Source organism: Pseudopipra pipra, chromosome 2 (genome assembly GCF_036250125.1).
Source record: "Pseudopipra pipra isolate bDixPip1 chromosome 2, bDixPip1.hap1, whole genome shotgun sequence".
NCBI lineage: Eukaryota > Metazoa > Chordata > Aves > Passeriformes > Pipridae > Pseudopipra > Pseudopipra pipra.
Genome location: NC_087550.1, coordinates 107971813 through 107990821, shown reverse-complemented (window position 1 = coordinate 107990821; position 19009 = coordinate 107971813). Strand labels below are relative to the sequence as shown.

The 19009-nt window shown below is 37.1% G+C and overlaps 1 protein-coding gene across 1 annotated transcript in view; it reads right to left on the bottom strand.

Moving 5' to 3' along the window:
• Window positions 1-4997: 4997 nt before the first annotated feature.
• IL1RAPL1 (interleukin 1 receptor accessory protein like 1) overlaps window positions 4998-19009 on the bottom strand; it is a 693374-nt gene continuing 679362 nt past the window's right edge. The window contains exon 13 of the mRNA XM_064645616.1: window positions 4998-18019. Coding sequence (XP_064501686.1) covers window positions 17301-18019 — 719 coding nt within the window. The 3' untranslated portion in view covers window positions 4998-17300. The remainder of the gene's footprint in view (window positions 18020-19009) is intronic.

Genomic DNA, 19009 nt, shown 5'->3' with positions numbered 1-19009 from the left:
AAAGATTATTTTAGCCAGGAAAATCACATCTGAAATAGAGATAGATGTATCAGTGACATTTTATAAAGCATTGGTGGAAGATTCCTTGTAGATCATCAAGAGGATACCACACCAGCACCATCACGGAGATACCTTATAGATGCTGAGAGGGAAGAGAATTATGGGAAGACAAGATTAATTTGTCTTGCTTATCTTAATAAGAAAACAGGCTGTCAAGAACATGGATGCTACATAATACCTATTACTTTGTGAGTGATGAGAATTATTTTTTGCATGGAAACAAAATTGTCACAGAAACAATATATTTAAGGTAAATGTTTAATGACTTCTGAACAGTAGAAAGTGATGGTCTGGAACAATATGTCTAAGAGAAGAATAATAAAAAATTATTTGATTTTAAGCTTAAGAAAAGTGTCACATTGGGTACTTAGGGTACTCATCTTAAGGACTGGACTTGACAGCCAGTAGTGTTTGTCCTAGTACAATATTTATAGGACTGTCCTTTATTTCTACTCCATGGTACCTTCTAAGAGCTATCTGAAACAGGTACCAAGCCTTTTTTGGACTTGTCTGGGCTTCTTTTATGGCATGTCTTTTTTTTATAACAAATAGAGGAGATTTACACTTCTACTCCACAGCTTCGCAGCTTATTTTCTACAGTGGCCACATCCTACAAAGTATTTTAAGACAAAAGGGTTCTCAAGAGAGAAAATATTTCCCCAGAAGTCATTTCACAACTGAAGAAAAGGTAGGGAAATTACTTCCCAATGACTGTAAATTCATTCATAGTTCTGGAAAGAGGGTGAAAGTGTCTCCCTCATACGGTTAAGTCTCCTACAAATAGGACTCAGGAGGAAAATCAAATTATATCTTGTTGTTTCTGAGTGAATATTTTTTTCGTCATGAGTAATATAAGGATGAACAGTTACATAAATTCCTGATCTGTAAGCATAATCTCTTCAGGAACAGAGCTATCTCTTCCCATATTGAAATAAAAGATTTGTAACACTATCACTTGTGCTCCAGATTCTGCTGATGTACAAAGTATATTAGACATCAAATCTTAAAAATTGTCTGCTTAAAGTTAATCCAGCTTCAGGCTACAATAGTTTTTGCAAAGTGGTCCATACAAGTTTGAAGGCCAGACCTCACTTCTCAGTTAGACAGCACAAGCTCTGAAGGGAACCTCCAGCAATTGGCTAGAGAAAACAGAAATCAAGGATGGAATATCCCTCTGTTGTTTTGTGTCTGATGTCACTTTTGAAATATATCTTTCATGGTGTTTAAGTATTTGTTTAAAAGAATTTAAACTTGTCCCATTTTTAATTAAAAGTTATAAAATGTGTTATTTACCCAGGAGATTAGATCAGAGCCATTCCATCCTATTTACAACAAAGAGAGCCTGTAATAAGTCCTTGAAACCCCTTCTAATCTCTTATATAAATATTTATTTAAACAGTTTAAAAATGCTAATTATTTACCAGAGAGACTGAGACAACTTCTACAAAGTTACTACGGATGAAAACATAGTTTTTGAGGTTTTTTGAAAGTATCATGTACTTAATAGCTTGGAACAGTTCCTTTAGAATATGCTCAAATCTTTTTGGCAAATGCTACCATTTTATTGTATTTAATTTACCTGTAATCTCAGGAGAATTTTTTTCCAGGCATCTATCAGTTATATTGCTAATTAACTATTTGCTTAGAAGTGAATGTTCTGTTATTACCAACATTAGAATAAATCCTACTCTTACATTTCTATTAGTACAGTTTTAAACTCTCTCTCATACCACTTGTATTGTGTTTGCATGACAAGGTTTTGGTAGCAGGGGAACTACAACAGTAAATTCTCTGATAAGCTGCCAGAAGCTTCCCCCGTGTCTGACAGAGCCAATGCCAGCCAGCAACAAGACAGACCTGCCACTAGCCAAGCCTGAGCCCATCAGTGATGGTGGCAGTGCCACTGGGATAGCATAGTATAGAAGGAAAAAATCCCAAATGTGCAACAAACAACAGCAGCCAGAAAAGAGAGGAGTGAGAATAATTGAATAACAGACCTGCAGGCACCAGTGTCCATGAAGGAGAAGTGGGAGGGGGTGCTCCAGGTGTCGGAGCAGACATTCCTCTGTAGCCTGTGATGAAGACCATGGTGAGGCAGCTGTGCCTCTGCAGTCCATGATGGAGAAGGTATCCACCTGCAGCCCATGAAGGACCCCATGCCAGACCAGGTAGATTCCCAGAGGAGGCTGTGACCCCATGGGAAACCTGTGCTGCAGCAGGTTCCTGGAAGGATCTGTGGTCCCACAAGGGACTCATGCTGGAGCAGCCTGTTCCTGAAGGACTGCACCCCATGGAAGGGATCCATGCTGAAGAGGTTTGTGAAGGGCTGTAGCCTGTGGGAAGGGCTCATAGAGAAGTTCATGGAGGACTGTATCCTGTGGGGAAGACCTACACAGGAGCAGGGGAAGGGTGTGAGGAGTCCTCCCCCTGAGGAGGAAGGAGCAGCAGAGACAACGTGTGATGAAATGACCACAGCCCCCATTTCCTGTCCCCCTGCAGATGAAGAGGAGGAAGAAAAATGAGTAAAGTTGCATCCAGGAAGGAGAGAAGGGTGGGGGGAAAGTGTTTTAAGATTTGGATTTATTTCTCATTATCTGATTCTGATTTTGGTTGGTAATAAATTAAATTAATTTCCTCAGGTCAAGCCTGTTTTGCCCATGACTGTAACTGGTGAGTGTGCTCTCCCCGTCCTTATCTCAACCCATGAGCCTTTTGTTATATCTTCTGTCACCTGTCCAGTTGAGGAGGGGAGTGACAAAGTGGCTTTGGTGGGCACGTGTAGTCCAGTCAAGGTCAAACCACCATGCCACCAGATACCCAGCTTTCTATACCCAAAGAAATTTATACACTTTAACTTTACAACCATTTTCTATAACAAAAATGCCTCTTAGATGTATTAAAACAAGCAGGATATCAAAGGCAAAAGGTATCTTTCCAGAAGACAGCAATGTAGTGTGTTGATAGAACACAAAATTCTTTATTGTTATAAAAATAATTATAATTATTTACAGATAGGTGAGTTTTGCAAGTTAGCTTGGAGAAGCCACCAGTTGCAGTAGGAGGTGTAAAGGTGACTGAGCTAGCACTGCCTGGAGGTGTTCAAATGTTGTGGCTCATCATTGCCTGCTGATCTCACCTGTTTGGGGCCAGAAACTGGGATCAAGCAAGGCCTGGAGAAGATAACAAGGAATTTATCATATAGGATGAAATGTGAACCAGCATAGGAGGAATAGTCCTTTTTCTTGCATTCTCTTTCATAGTATATTCGTCCTTTAATGTTTTTGTTTTCTTTCCATTCTTTCCAGTACATGTGGTGCTACTATGGAATGCAAGATGATGATCACTGGAGAACAAAAATCTTGTGGATGTTGTTGGCAGTGTACCCAGTGCTGCTGACAGAAAAGCCACAGTATATTCCCACTTCAAATATTTGGGCTGTGCTGCTTCTGACAGCTGTCTCCACCACAGCCAATACAAAATCTGATAACAGTCAACACCTAATTTCTCAAGACAGAAACGAAAGTGCTATATAAAGTAATCATAAGGGGCACAGGCTTTGTCCTAGCTTTACCTTGCTCAGTGCATATTTCCCTGCAATATGAGTATGGAGAATATATTGAATTGGGTAAGATTCATCAGTGTTCTTAGAAGAATAGCCTATTTGATTTTGTGGCATGCATATTGATTTAAAAGAATGAACCCACTCTGAATGCAACCGGAAAGTAAAACACATTAAAGATCTCTACTAATTTTCTGGAGCCTACTTTTCAATCTCTAGATAATGCATTTGGACATCACTTCTATGTTACTGTTTTATCTCTTCTGTTCAAATTACTCTCAGTACTGTAGTTCCTCTTCTGTAGAAAAATATGGTTACTGTTCATTTCACTCTGACATTTGTTTTCACTGAGCTTTGAAAGTAACCTGTGTGCAATCCATGAGTCTATTCCAGGTGAGGATGTGTTTCCCAGACCTTTTGGAGAGATTTTGAAAACTTAAACTGCAATTACAGATCTATATTGCATTGTAATGTCTCTTATTGTCAGCATCATCTTTAGTAGGGTATGACTATCGGAATGTCTTTTATGTTTCTTTTCAGGCTGTTTAACAGAAGACCTTTTTAAAGTTGTCCAGATGAAATAAAACAGCTATTTACTTACAAACAGCAGATTTATTTGCACTTCAGTGGATACTATAAATACCTGAGCATTTAATTTTCAGTTATGTATGTATTACTTCAAATGACTTTCTGATCTCTCTGATGCAGTAGTTGTCATGTAGGCTCACAGTGTGTAAAGAGTTGCATTTCACAGGTCTGTTCATGAACCTATGTTTCAATTACAGATACCACACTGAATTCCTCACAAGTCAAACCTAGTACTTAAAGATGCTTATTTTTTCAATAATTAACAAATTCAATAATCAGTGCAAAATAGAGTAAATCTGAGGAAAAAAACCCTCCCAAATAAAAAAACCTCATGTAGTGGAAAACACAAAGGGGAAATAAGTACTCATAAAGAGAGGGAAAATTAAACCTAATCAATCAAAGCAATTGATTAAAAGAGTAACTCTACATGGTACAGGTCAGTAGAATGCAAGAAAGCTGTCCAGATGTACTCTAAATATTTTGATCAGCATTGGTGCTTGTTGGTGCTTTTTCTCTGTCTTTTTGTTTGTTTGTCTCTCTTTTTCGCTCTCTCTCTTTTTTTTTTTTTTGGAACCAAGATTCCAGTGCTCTTCAAGCAATCTTCTTGTTTACTTACTTTTTCCTGTAATTGTCTCTCTTCAAGCATGCAGCCCTATGTGGCTTCCCAGTCTGTTCACACATGCATGATTTTGGGAAGGAATACCAGTAATTAATGATACTTCTGCATTTGTACTTGTCTCAGTCATGTGTCTAAGAATTGCAAGGGAAGCAGAGTAATGCAAATAGAGCATTGCGTTCTTCAATTTTTTTTTATTAATGTCTGTTAAATAGCAATATTTAAAAAATGTAACTAAATATACATAAATATTTTTTGAATTTACAGTGGATACCATATTTCTGTGCATGTCACATGCTGGTAGTTGAGTAATCATGACTCTTATGATGTCTAACTGAATGCTAAATGCATTTCCTGCCACCACACCAGGCCAATGAACTGTGTTGATATTGGTGAAACCATGATCATTTATTCATATGATCTTACTGATATTTTGTACAGCAAAGATAAAAATCTTATGAGAAGTAGATGAAGCAGGTAGCTTCCAAGATCAAAAAGGTGACTGTCTGTAGAAACATTATTTTGTAATATAGTTCATCTTGACTCCAGGCTCCAGACTGCAAGTGCAAAATACAGTGGTTATATTAAAAATACATTTAAATATGAGTTGCTGCAGGTAAACCGATTCAGTTGTCATGTCTTAAAAGTCTTGTGATACTTATGAGCTACAGAGACACATGGTGGTCTATGGCCTGGGTTTCTGGAGCTAGAAGATCACCAGCCTTTTTGACAACTTAAGCTCTTGCTATGGCATAAAATCAACCTTTGTACGAGTTGCTGTGCACTGATGCCTGTCTCTTATTGCAAGGCCCAAAATTTTTGTGTCCCAGAGGTTCAAATTTGGAGCAACTCCCCTGGTATCTGAGGGGATACACAACTTTAAAAAATAATGGAAGAGTGTAAACAAGTTAAGTGTTTCTTGAGTGTTTAAAAACTTGAGAAGGTGAGGGTCTTGACAGGGAAACCAAAAAGAAGCTGATTTCAGTTCACTTGACTGGTATCACGTGAGTATAAACCCATTGTCTTGGATAATGACATTCCTGATTTATATCACTGCAGTTTAGAAGAGAACCACAGAGTTTACAGTTCGTTCAGAAAACCAAGGATGGAATTTGTCCTGACCCAGGCATGATGTCATATTCAGCAAACTTAAAAAGGAAAAGAATTCATCCAGGTTTTCAGTAATGCGTTCTTTGACATTTCCTTGCTAGCTTTCATTTATGCAATGGCAACATTGCTGTGATATGAGCTACTTCTGTTCCCCTAGTTCCTGTATTAGGGTCTTCCATGCTGCTCACACACACCACACACACACACTACCAAAAGTTATTCCCTGCTATGTTACTCTATTCCTCTGTCACCCTATGGTTCCAGTGGAGCTAAACTGTCATAAAACTTGAGCAATGCTGTAATAAATCAAACACGTGTGTGCCACTCCCACACACACACAGAGAACCTTTCCCTCGGAGAGTTATGAGACTGCACTATCTGGTTCACTATGAGTATATCCATAATCCATTGTGTTTTTAAGAAAAAAGAGTATACATAAAAAAATACATATATCCTAAAGTAAATATCCTTAAGAAATAAAACAGCAGAACAAGAGGAAACAACAAGAAAGAAAATATTGATGCAGGGATATTTACTGTTAAGAGTATTCTTAAGCAAAAGGTCAGATTCTCAGCTGGTGTAACTGGAGCAGCTCCATTGCCTCCAGTGGAGCTGTGCCAGCTTATCCAGTGCGTATGCTCTGGCTCAGTATGTCCTTCTCCTCAAATCACTGAACTGGAATCTTCAAAGCCTTCCCTATCACACTGTTAAATTTGTATTGCTACTAGCAACAATTTCTTCTAAAAAAAGTTTGCATACGCAAATTATTCACATTGCTTTATTTTTTCTTTGTCAGTTCACAAAAAAAGTATTTCAAGTTGTCATAACCTTGCATTTAGCCAGTGAAAGAGTAATCTTGAAAGGAGAACATTGTTTTACAAACTGGACACATACCCTGTTTATTTTTCTCTAAAATTTGCACACTATAAAGCAAGTAGGGTTTTTTGTTTTGTTTTAAAACCTTCTTCATATATTATTATACAAAAATATTCATATGCAAGTAATAAAGATTTTTTTTTAAACATCCAACCTTTTTTAAACCTAAAGCAAAGTCACACCAAAAGTTTTTTTTTGTTTGGTTGGTTTTGTGGTTGTTTTTTTTTTTTTTAATCTAGACAAAGTACACCTTGTGCTTTAACGAACCTACAGCATCATGTGCTCTTTACAAGGATTCTACTGAATATGCTCATGTGTCATTATTCATTAAATAATCTAAAACTTGCCTACTTTTGTGGGTTTTATTTCCCTTAATCCTCTTTTTTTCCCTCTGTGTGTTATTTGTGTTTGTTTATATGTGTGGAAAAGTTAAGGCAAGTGCAATCAAAGTTACAAAAATCAATATTTCTATTGCTAACATGTGCAGCATTCATATTTAATGAGTGATGTATTTTTTCCCATAAGAACAAAAATTGATGAAAATACAAAATTTTTTAATATGTTATTACAATAAGTTGTTCATTTCTTTCTGTACCAGGCTTGGTGAATTTTCCAAAAGTTAGGATAACATAAAACATGTTCTTTTTAAAGTAACATACCCTGAAACTAGGTAATATTTTGATCACGACCCTCTTGCTTCTCAGCATAAGCATAGTATTACTACAAAAATGCAGTTCCTTTCAGCTATGACCCATTTAATTTTTTAAAAAATAAATATAAGTTAATCTCTTTAGGTAAAATATTTAATATACAGTAGGCATAAATATAGATTGATGTATTTCTACTTAATTTTAGTGCTTCTATTTTAACTGATTTTGAACAAAGTATATGAAGAGACATATTGTCCAGTTTATAGTCATATCTGTAGCCTTAAAGAAAACCTTGACAAGAATGCATATGTTAATCTATGGTTTATATGGCAATAGTAATGGACACCTGGAAAAGGCAGTGATGCTGAATCTTCAATTAAATTGTAGAATAGACAAAAATTTATGTTCAGAAATTCTCGGCCTGATTCTGCTCCTTTTTTTGCACCAGTTATACACAACGTTAATTCTGCTGATTTCAGTAGAAATATTTTTTACTTTTACAAACTATTAAGCAAATTAAGATGAAAGGTCCCAAAACCTAGCATGGCACTTCCTTGTTTCATTCTATCAATGCAAAATGATTAAAAGATAGTAAGTATACATTTACATATTCATTTTATGCGAATGTATTCAATAGGAGCTACAGAGCATTTCTACTGTGGTGGTTCTCAGGATTACGGAAGGCCAGCTGAGAGCTTTATTAACAAAGTGCTTAATCAAGATGCTTATCCAGCTATTAACTTTAAACACTGTGTTTCCAAGAAAGGACTCTTATTGCTTGAGTTGTGTTGTGCACTCTGCTTAAGGGCAGTCAGCTTCTCCTGACATGGTTAAAGTAACAGAATAAAATTAAAAGAAATTAAATCTGCTAGACAAATTCTAGCTGGTAAAAAAGATGCCGCAGCTGACATTAGAATCAAACAATTTTCCACAGACTTTTGTTTCTTTATTTGTATTACTTTTGCAGCTTTTTTTGTGAAAGAGAAGGCGGTGACATTTTTCTTCTAGTATTGCAACTAGACACATATTCTTTCTTTTAAAGATCTTTTTGGTCTTTTTGTTTTCTTGTTATCTGAAGAAAGTGCAGGATGCTGATAAAAATATTTACTTATTAAATGGTACATATGCTTAAGCTTATATATTATGAATAGCAACACGGCATTGGTAGCTGCACAGAATTAATAGTGCACTGTTCTTGCAAAATTGATGTGCCACTCAAAATTACTGTGAGTCACAGCAGTGGATATCTAGATGCAATGTTGGAAGGATAATTTAACTCCATTTTACTGTACGAGCTAAGATTATATTTTGTCTTTTAGCATCCTTGACTCACTAACTCTGTTGGCTGCTTTACCACTGCCCAGCACTGGGCAGCTGCTGACTTGAACTTTATTAGCTGCTGAACAGATATAAAATAAAGACCATTAAAAATCTGCAAACATTTATGATGAAGATATTAGATTAAACTATTTATGATTTTGCTGACTAATATAATAAAAAACCCCTTAGATCATATTTTTATGGGGCACATAAAATAAGTTACAGCCGATGACTCTCTAGAGCAGAAGAACAGGAAGAGTTACAGGAAAAAGGGGCAGATATCTGTGTTCTTGTCAGCTATTTAAAACAATCAGTGATGATTTCCTACATTTACATAGATTCACCGTTATTTTAAAATATTTTAAAACGTTTTAAAATATTTTATTTTATTTTATTATTTGAGTCTTTGGAGAACCTTAAAAAGCTAATAGATAGCAATCAGAAGGTTGAAATGAGAAGGGAACTTCAGGTTTTTCAAAGAAGGCTCATTGCTCAGTGAGAATGTGACATCAGACTCACTATGCCTGAGACTGCATTTGTAATGGCACCTGAAAGCATCATCTTCCCTTACAAAACCTCTTTGCTGGATTGCCTGTGAAGTGGAGAACTGACTGAACTGGGAGCTAAGGAGATCCAGCTGCTCTGTGCACAGGTAGGAGATTTCAGCCTAGTTTATGACTACTTTACTCCTGTTCTCTGTACTTCCACTCCATTCTAATATGGCTATGCCACCACTAAACTAATGTAGTGCAATAGTATCTCAGTCCTGATGTGTCCTTATGAAATAAAGAAAATTAAAATAAAGCAAAGCAAAGCACAACAAACAAGAACACAATTCAAGGAACTACATGTAATGAAAATATTCTTGAAATTTATAAGCATGTGCATGTCAGTCTGTCTCCAACCCCTTATGCTCTAGATTGGTGTTTGAGGGGATCTTGAAAGTAGTATAGCAGGTAAGGTGCCCAAGGTGACTAAACGGGGAATTTTCTTCAACATTCCCTAAAGAACAACTTGGCAAGTGTCATTTCAAGCAGATAGAGTCTTTGCCAATGCTTCTCACTCTTCAAACACCTAACAATAATAACAATTTAAAAAAAAAGTGTAGGAATGGTATTTGTGATATGGCCCTGACAGCTGTTCACAATCTCTTTTGTTTAGAAGAGTGAAAAGGGAAGAGGAGAAAATATGAGGTGAACTGTGCTGACACTAATTATTTACAGATAGGAACTCTGGCAGATATTCACATAGATTCAGGTAGACTCTATGACCTAGAAAAACATGTTTCCTACCTCTAACAAATAGCTTCAAGTAGCAAACAGGTGGTGAAGGAAGTACCTGGTAAATTCGGTTATTTAGTGACCTACAGCCAAAAGACATCCGTAATCTCCCGTGACAGCAGGACTAAATGAGAACTAGTTGAGTACACCTACCTGGTCATGACATGACCAGCAAACATCTTGTCTATACTTCTCCCACCCTGTGTCACTCACCCTGTGTCATCCCTAGCTCTGTACCTGTGTCATAGTGCCCCTAGCAATGGACTGGTTACAAGTTCATCATCTTCTTAAAGCACATGGGAAATGTCATCCTATGAATAAACCCAGATTTTTGGGACTTTCTTGATTTTTTTATGAGAGTGCTACATATTTTATTTTGTTTTATGGTTCTATGATTAAATGATTACAAGTTAAAATACATATGTATAGGAATAAAATTGCATAAAGTGCTTTTTGTGGTATAACAGATTTGAGAGTGCTTATTGCAACAATTTTTTCCTGGATATGTGCACATTTTGCAGATTCATGTATTTTGCTGAGGTAGGCATAGGTTAGTGATCTCAGAGAAGGAGCCTGATGTCATTGAACTATTTTGCTAAGATAGGTGGAGAGACAGTTGTGTCGCTGTTCTCCTCACTGCTTTGTATTTACATAATTGTTCCATTTGAAGTTGCCTGGGTCTTAAGAAGATAAATGTACAATGTTCTAATGTGATGCTGAAGGTAAACATATGACACTAATTGTTTACATTTTCTACTGAAATGTTCCTAAGAACTCAATTAGGGCTGCAGTGAGCTGTTCACCAGAGGGTATTAACTCTGGGAAACAACTTCTTCTATGTCTGCAAATTCATTGCCACCTGAGTTTTAAACTTACAATGAAGAGTGGGATTTCCTAAACAAATCTCTCTGTGATTTACCTGCCATGCAAAGAATGGAGAGAAAATTTTTAAAAGTCTCTTACATAACTTCCTACAAAACATCAGGAGAAAACAATCTTCCCTGAAAAAGAAATTTCTAAAACCAGGTTTAAATAGTTTTAGTAATTGCATTGCTAATTTGCTTTTCTTTATTTATTTTGGTTTTTCAAGTGTGTATGCAGACTCTGCAGCTTAATGGTGTATTTTGAGCTAATAACTGACATTGTCAAGACTTTCTTTTTACCTCAAAGAGGGTCAGAATAGTATCAAGATGTTGCTCCATATGAGCATTCTAAGTGGATTTGAAAAAACGGTGTGCTGAGAACAAAAAAAAACCCCGAACTTTTTACAAATCAAAACTTTGCTCTTGTAAGTTTCTTCTTAGGAGAGAAGACATCTAGTCACCCTAAACATCTCTGCAAGGAGTTTTCATGTGTAGCTCATCCTGAGGGCTCACGGCAAGCTTTGAGTGCTTTTACTTCTAATGCAGTCTGCCAGGTAGATGGATAGGATAGGATAGGATAGGATAGGATAGGATAGGATAGGATAGGATAGGATAGGATAGGATGGAAATTTCTGTGAGAGTGCTCAGGTGTGGTGTTAGCTGATTGAGATGGGAATTTCCTGTTAGTGGATTGCACACTAACCCAGTAAGCTGACCTCTTTCTCTGCTCAATGCTGCCTTTTACTTTGCACGTGGAACAAGTGAAAAACAGTTTCAGAGCTGTTTCCGCTCTTCCGGCTGCTTTGCAATAGAGTATCCTCGACATCTAATAGTTCTCAAGTTTGCTGTCATTAACATCAAGACTTACTACCCACCTTCCCTGTGTGCTGCCTATAACATGTAGGGCAGTGGTGATATTTGAGTCTATGGCTCCTTCTGCACCCACCTGACATAGGAGTAACAAAACACGAGGCCAAAGGGGCCTGGGCTCTCCTTCTCTGTGCACAGGCACACATGTTCTCCCCATTGTGGAACTTCTCAGTCACAGCAATGCAGTGGAGCCCCTCCCTCTGGCTTGCACTTCTTTATCTGTCACTGAGTGTGTTTGAGAGTATGGGCTTGATAAGAATTAATTTTTCCTGAATAATTTTGTATTTTTAAGAAGAGCTGATATTTGATAAAGAGAGAAAGAGAAGGTTAAAAAGCTCATAATTTTTATTTTTTTAATAATTTGTGTGTTCCTTTTGTCATATTTTGATGGTTAAGAGACATGTCTTTATAAAAATGTCAATAAAATCCTCATCAAATTCTTAGCTCTCAAATTTTACTTCAAATTGTTTTTCCAATGCTAGTGACCCAGCAATGTTTGTAGTTCCCGTAAGATCAGTACTAGATAATCTATTTTATTTAACATTTAGATTGTAGACAATCACGTTGCTTTTAATCCCCCCAAATAAAAATATTTTTAATTGACTATTAAATGTTTCTGAAATTATGTTATTTAAGGTATTGTATATTTACTGTAAGAATGGTAATAAGCTTTTGAAATGAGGCTGTTTGTAATTACAAGCTAAATACTTCCCTTTAAGAGCCCTCAATCAAAATGTACTAATTTTTTTAGTAATCTGAACAGCTCCAGAATTTCTATGTTTTCCAAAGAAGGTATCAGACCTGCCTTTGTAATTTCTTCTTTGACTGCTTCATGACCCTGTGGACTCTAGGCCTTCTACCCACAGAGCTTATTAATCCAGAACAAAGATTTAACTTTGTCTTAAGCAGAAGCTAAACAAACATTAGGCATAGGAAAACTCTTAACAGCTGAAATATTTCTATCAATTTTGCTCCCCAGGGCAACGGCTCTGAGTTTTGAAACATCAAGTCAAGGGTATGTGGAGAAGTGTGATGCTGCCAACACATCTTCTTGGAGGATATAGCCAGAGCCAATGGAAAATAGCCCAGGAAAATTACATCAAAAACAACAGCTCAGTGTCCATACTAAATTAAATGAATTTGAAATTAAAAGACACAATGGTGTTCTTTAGCCTCCACTCAGTGGGCTATTTAGGAGGTCAGGAGATGTGTTTATACGAAAAAAAAATGCAAGGGAACTTGCAGCATTCATTATACAAGGAGACTTGTTGTTATGAGATTGCTTACATTTTTTCTGTTGCCAGCAACATTAATCTATTTCTCAGCTGAGAACTGGGTTAAAAAAGTGTTCTAATAACAGCAAATCAGATAACGGGTGGGTGTTAAGGAACATAGTTACTCTAGATAATAACCTAAGTCTGTTACGGAGATTTTTTTAGCACTGGCAGATTTCTGCCATCCTCTTTATCACAATAGAAGGCAAACAAAAATCTCTCTGTGCTAAACTATCAACAAGTAAAAAAATCATTCAGAAGCGTACTAGATGTACAGGGACATATTTGTGTTGCTGGTCTATCTGGATGGCCTCCAAAAAAGCCAGTTGCTTGATGTAGGTCAGCCAGAGTACAGAGCTTTGCATGACAAAAGAAACCACAATACAGTCAAAAAGCAGGTGGGTATTTTGCTCTTTATTCTCCATTGGCCTCTTTTTATTTTTGAACTTACTTTACTGCTGTGATTTTTTTTCTTCTTTGGATTTTAATTAAACTTTCCTTAGGCTTGCTAGCTTGACATTTTCTTCTTCTTTTTTTTCTCTCTAATTTTTTTTTTAATTTAAAAATGAAGAAATCCTGTTTACCAGGCCAGTTTTCCCCAAATCTCACTGCTTTATCTATAATTTAAATGTGTCATTAATGCTCAATATCCAAATAAAAATTCGTGAATTTTTATCAGTTGGGTATAACAAGCTTTCCAATTATTTTGAAGCTGATTATCACCCATTATGTAACACACACATGGTTTTCACAGCTGTGCAGTAATAGAAAAATCTTAGTTTGCATCTAAGCCTAACAGTATTTAGCTCTGAACCAGATCATATTGAAAGTGTTTGATGTTGGCTGCCAGGTGAGAACTGGGTCTCTACTAAAATTCAGAAGACATTTGCTGCTGCTTTCCTTGCAGCCAAGATTTCAGCTTGTCCCAACTGCAAATATGAATTCCTTTTCTCTTTGCTTTTCCAATTTTCCTCTCCCACAGGAATCAATCTTGCACTCATTCAACTTTATTAGATTTACTCTCAAATCATGCTGCTGCAACTGAGAACAGAGTCTGACCCAGCAACACACTTTGCCTTCAAAATAATTAGCTGCATACTATACAGTCTCCCGTTTCTGTCCAGCTATAAATGCTGTCTGGAGAGCCTATATACTGAATTTACACAAGTTGTGCAACAAAGTCCTTTAGTTTTATAACAAAGACTACCCTGATTAGAGAGAGTCTTATAAAGATGGAGCACCACACTTGGATAATTCACGTGCATAGAAACCGCATACAGACCCAAAGTTACTGACCAGGCAGAGTAAGTTTTTCTGATCATCACACTGTGCAGTTTTCAAAATAAAGTGCTATTTGCTTATGGCTAAACCTTATATGTGGCTATTGCATGCACAGTTCAGGCTGCATTGTCAGAAACTGGAATACTTTCACCTAAAATGATGGAGCCTAAGCACTAGGGCAATGACAGTTTTTGTTGGTTTTGTTTTGGGGTTTTTTTGTCCATTTTATTTTGCGTTCCAATAGAATTTTTGTCCAAGAAAGAGCACGTGAGCACACAACAGTTTCTTTCCCTGTTCCCCACATCGAGCTGTTCACAGAAGAGGAATACTAAGGAGGAATTTTTCTAAAGCCATAGACAGCTTCTCCTTTTATTTCTTTTTTTGTTTGTTTGTTTGTTTTTCTTATATTTGAGATTATGAGAAAGCACTATAAGAAAAACTTTTTTTAAGTAGTGTGAATATCAAATAATATCTGTCAATCCCTGAATCATGCTTTTCAAAGTGCTTAAATCTACACTAAAAATAGAATAACATAAAAGTACTTCCAATGTGGCTAAGAAAACACCTAGCAATTGTCTGAAAGTAACTGTGGTCAAATAATTAAATCCTACATTTATTCCACATCCCAATCTTTACCCCAGGGCATAGAAAGGCGAGGGAAAGGCGAAAACAATAATGCATTGCTTTCAGAGGATATTGGGGTATTTGGCAACCAGATGAATGAAGGAAAATCCCATCAGTGCTTGACAGGTGTCTGTAAGAGCAAATAAATAATAGTTTTCTTACACTATGAAAATAACCAAATGTGCAAAAGTCTCTTAAAATTTTATCTGACTTGGCAGCTTCATTTCCATTTTGTGGATGTTTGGCACATGTCCAGACAGAGACACCATAATAAAGAACAGATTGTAGAAAAGGGCTTGAGCAAAATCGTGGAGAAATAAACATTTCTAGCAAATAAAAATCAGTGCACATCTCAAAGGTCTATTAGCTTCTCATGCAGATACTGAGATTTCTTGACTTTCACAACAGGAGCATAGTCATTTCCTCCCACACTGTCAGTTCTGGATTACTCCCACAAACATCCCCCAAACTGCAGTTGCCTCGCTCACTTCTCATCAAGAAGACCAAAATATTATAAGCTATACTTTTCTCGTTGTGACAATCAGGATGAACAAACCCCACACATTCATTATATTGGCCAATATCATTCAGCTGCCATAAAAATACCTAAAGCTAATTAATTACATAAATAGACCATAAGGCCTGTTTGCCAGGACACCAGTTACATTTCTGCCAGGGTAAATCAGACCCATGACTACATGACAGTGTGCTGCAGCCAGCAACTCTACTTCTGCTTCTGCTAGGAGGGACTAGCAGAGAGCTTAGCCTGAATATGTTGGAGAGCTGCACCACTCTTCTCTCTTTCTAAAACCAGAAAGAACTTTTCCATTATTTAAAACATAAATATGAGCAAGGTGCTTGGTCTTAAAGATGTCCGGATGTAAACACAGTGGTGGGGTTTTTTTCTTCCCTGTCAGCCATGGTACATGCATTATTTGCAACTCCTCAAAGATAGAATCATACATAAAAATAAAACTAATTTATTTATTCATTAAAGTGAATAAATTCTTTTTAATACTTCCAGGTCTGATTTAAATATTAATTTTGTATAAATAAAGTTTATTCTGAAAACAATTATATTTCTGGTATCATGTCATTTTTTCTGCCTGAGTTCTTACTGAAATCATGTTGAAATTAATAAAGTTTTATTTATCGTTACAAGCTAAAACCAAATGAAAGAAGAGTTCTTAATCCTGAATATAGCATTTTAAAGCAAATACAATTTTTTTGAACATTAAAATACAAGGGGACTCTGTAATCCACAGCAAAATAATGTTTTGCTCTTACTTTTTTTGAAAATAACACTTTCTATAATACAAAATGACAAACCGTCTACAACACTGTCTTTTTATTCCCCTTTGGTTTGGAAGTCATCACTGTACATATCAGCAGGACTCTCTGCACTTCAGTGCCTATTGCCTCACTTGTCTTACTTGCCTGACATCTGCAAATGACGTCATTTGCAGGATTTTGAAAGGGGGAAAAGAAAAAAAATAAATGCTTGAAAAATAAAATCCACAACCACATTGATACTTTTCCAGAATGTGTTAAAAATAGGGTTTGCTTTTATATTTATAAAAGGAATACAATCAACTCATTCATAAAATAATAATTAAAAAACAAACCCAAGAAAACAAAAAACAAACCGGCTCTAGTTTCTACACACTCTGTAGTGACTACTGTGAAGCAACCAATACAGATTGGGTATATTCTGTGGTTTGGCAGGTATCTACCAAGTTACATGTTAGATGATCAGACTGTAGTGTTACCCCAAATTGGGGTCTTTGTAAGGGCAGGGGAGGAGCAGTGCACATTACGGGAGTAGAAATGAAAGTGGAGCTCTCAATGAGGGATGGGGTCCTTCTAAAAACAAATACTCTCCAAAAGAAGTGAGCTGCAGCAGGCATGGCCTTCAGGAATCAGGCTAGGCAGGCCAACAAAATGGATGGTGCTTCTGATATCAACATAGCTTTGTCCAAGCATTCCCAAGAGAGGTTAAAAACGAACAAACAAAAAAACTAAAACTATACTAATGAAGCAAAAAAGTTTCCTATCTATACAGCAGTCTCTTCTTTTAAAAAAATGTAAATATACAAATTCTAATGACATATAAAACAAAGTCAAAAATGTGAATGAGAAGAGACATGGGTAAAACAGGAAGACTGATGCTACAAAGAAATTGCAAAAACATATGTACAAGACCCTGTTTTTCCTCGTATGTTATCGATTGTAATGCATGTTTAACAGCAGCAGTCGAGGATGTAGTTCCAGGCACCAGACTGCAGACTCTACTCCTATTCAAGGGGGTCGATGGCCCCTTGCATCTCGGTCACCAGATGACACTGGATATACTGGTCTCCCGTGGCAGGAGGGGCAGTATGGCACTGTTTGTGTGAGCCTCTTCTGGGTTCTGCTCCCTGTTAGTTTTTGTCTGCGGCCGCTGCCCGTTTATAAGTGTCATAGGGATGTTGCAGTAGGTGTGCTGGTTACCTATTGAGGTAAGCGGCAGGGTGCCGGCAGGAGGTACATCGTATTCATAGCTTCGATAATAGTGTTTCTGGCGCATCTGTGAGTGATATGTGTTATGAAAGGTGGAGCGCAGGTCTGGATGGGCAGTGGCAAGAGCAGTAGAGGTGGCAGCAGCCATGGAAATCGCGGAGACTGTCTGCAGTTCCCCAAAGGGCCCCTGCTCACTGACATCTAAAACCTGCTCATTTGTGATGGGTTCAATCCTCTTAAAAGGCATTTCGTACTGTAAACGTTTCCAGAACTTGGAATTCAACTTGTTGCACTTTGGTCCGTGCCATTTAATGACAGTGAGGAGCTTGATGGTATGTTTTAGGGCCTCGACCTCCTGGTAGTTCATAACTCCTCGTAGTTCACTGCATTCAATCAGTATCACTTTGATTTCTCCCGTGACTAACATATTTCGAAGCCTTGTTTCCAGTTCAAAGATGCTCCAACCTCTTCTTACCACATAACTTGGAGTCATGACGATGATCAGTCGCTTGCTTTGGTCTACACATCTTGCCACATCTTCAATGTAGGCTACAAAACAAAACAACTGCTCAAAAACCAATCTAAGAAAACAGTCTGCTCTCACAGACTTGCTAGAAACAACAGAGGCAAATCCCTGCTCCCAGAAGTTCTCACTGAAAAAACATCACTTGCAAATGTGCCAGGCTGGCTTGGAAGAACATGGTCCTGGGCAACCTGGTCTATGAGGCCCTGCTTGAGCAGGGAGGTTGAACAAGGTGATCTCCAGAGGCCCCTTCCAACCTAAAGCATTCTTTGATCCTGAGAAACATCTACTCCCACTTGTGCTATGGATTGTGTTTGTTCGTGAGTTGTAGTTTTGTATCATTATCTGTATTGAAACATTTGTGTCCATTATGATTTTTTTATTTTAAAAAGGCAAAGTCACCCAGATAGACAGCAGAGCAGCATCTATGTGCTTTAGGAGCTCAGTCTCAAACTCAAATGATACTCTGTGGTGCATGGTAGGCTTAGATTCTGCTTTTGTTTCCATGACCCCACCACACACAACAGTGTTGTCTCCTGCAAATTAGTATCTAGTTTGCTGTAGGTTTAAAAAATATCCATAAGACTGTTTGAGCTTTTCCTATACCAAGCATCCCTTATTACCTTTAGAAAAAGATATTGAACTTAGTAGCTGTCTATATGGTTACAGTTAGCTTATGAAGAATACTACAACTTGAAAAGCATTACTGTACTTCTGCTCGAATAGGTGAGAGAAACATGAAAAAGATCTACTTGTACCAATCAATTCTAATTTTCAGTGTCTGAGACTGATCAAGTACATCCACTACACATTTATCTGCGGTGGCCACTGACAGAATTCACTATTTTTCTCTGCTGAAAATTTTATTAGTCAACCATTGCCTTAGTCCAAACACAACTTTTCCTTTTGTGTCTTAATTTCTGTAATACTTAGAATTACAGATATCTTTCCAAACAATCTCTAAGGAACTGAAAAAAACAAACTCTGTATTCATTCTTAGAGATGCAAGCTCTCAA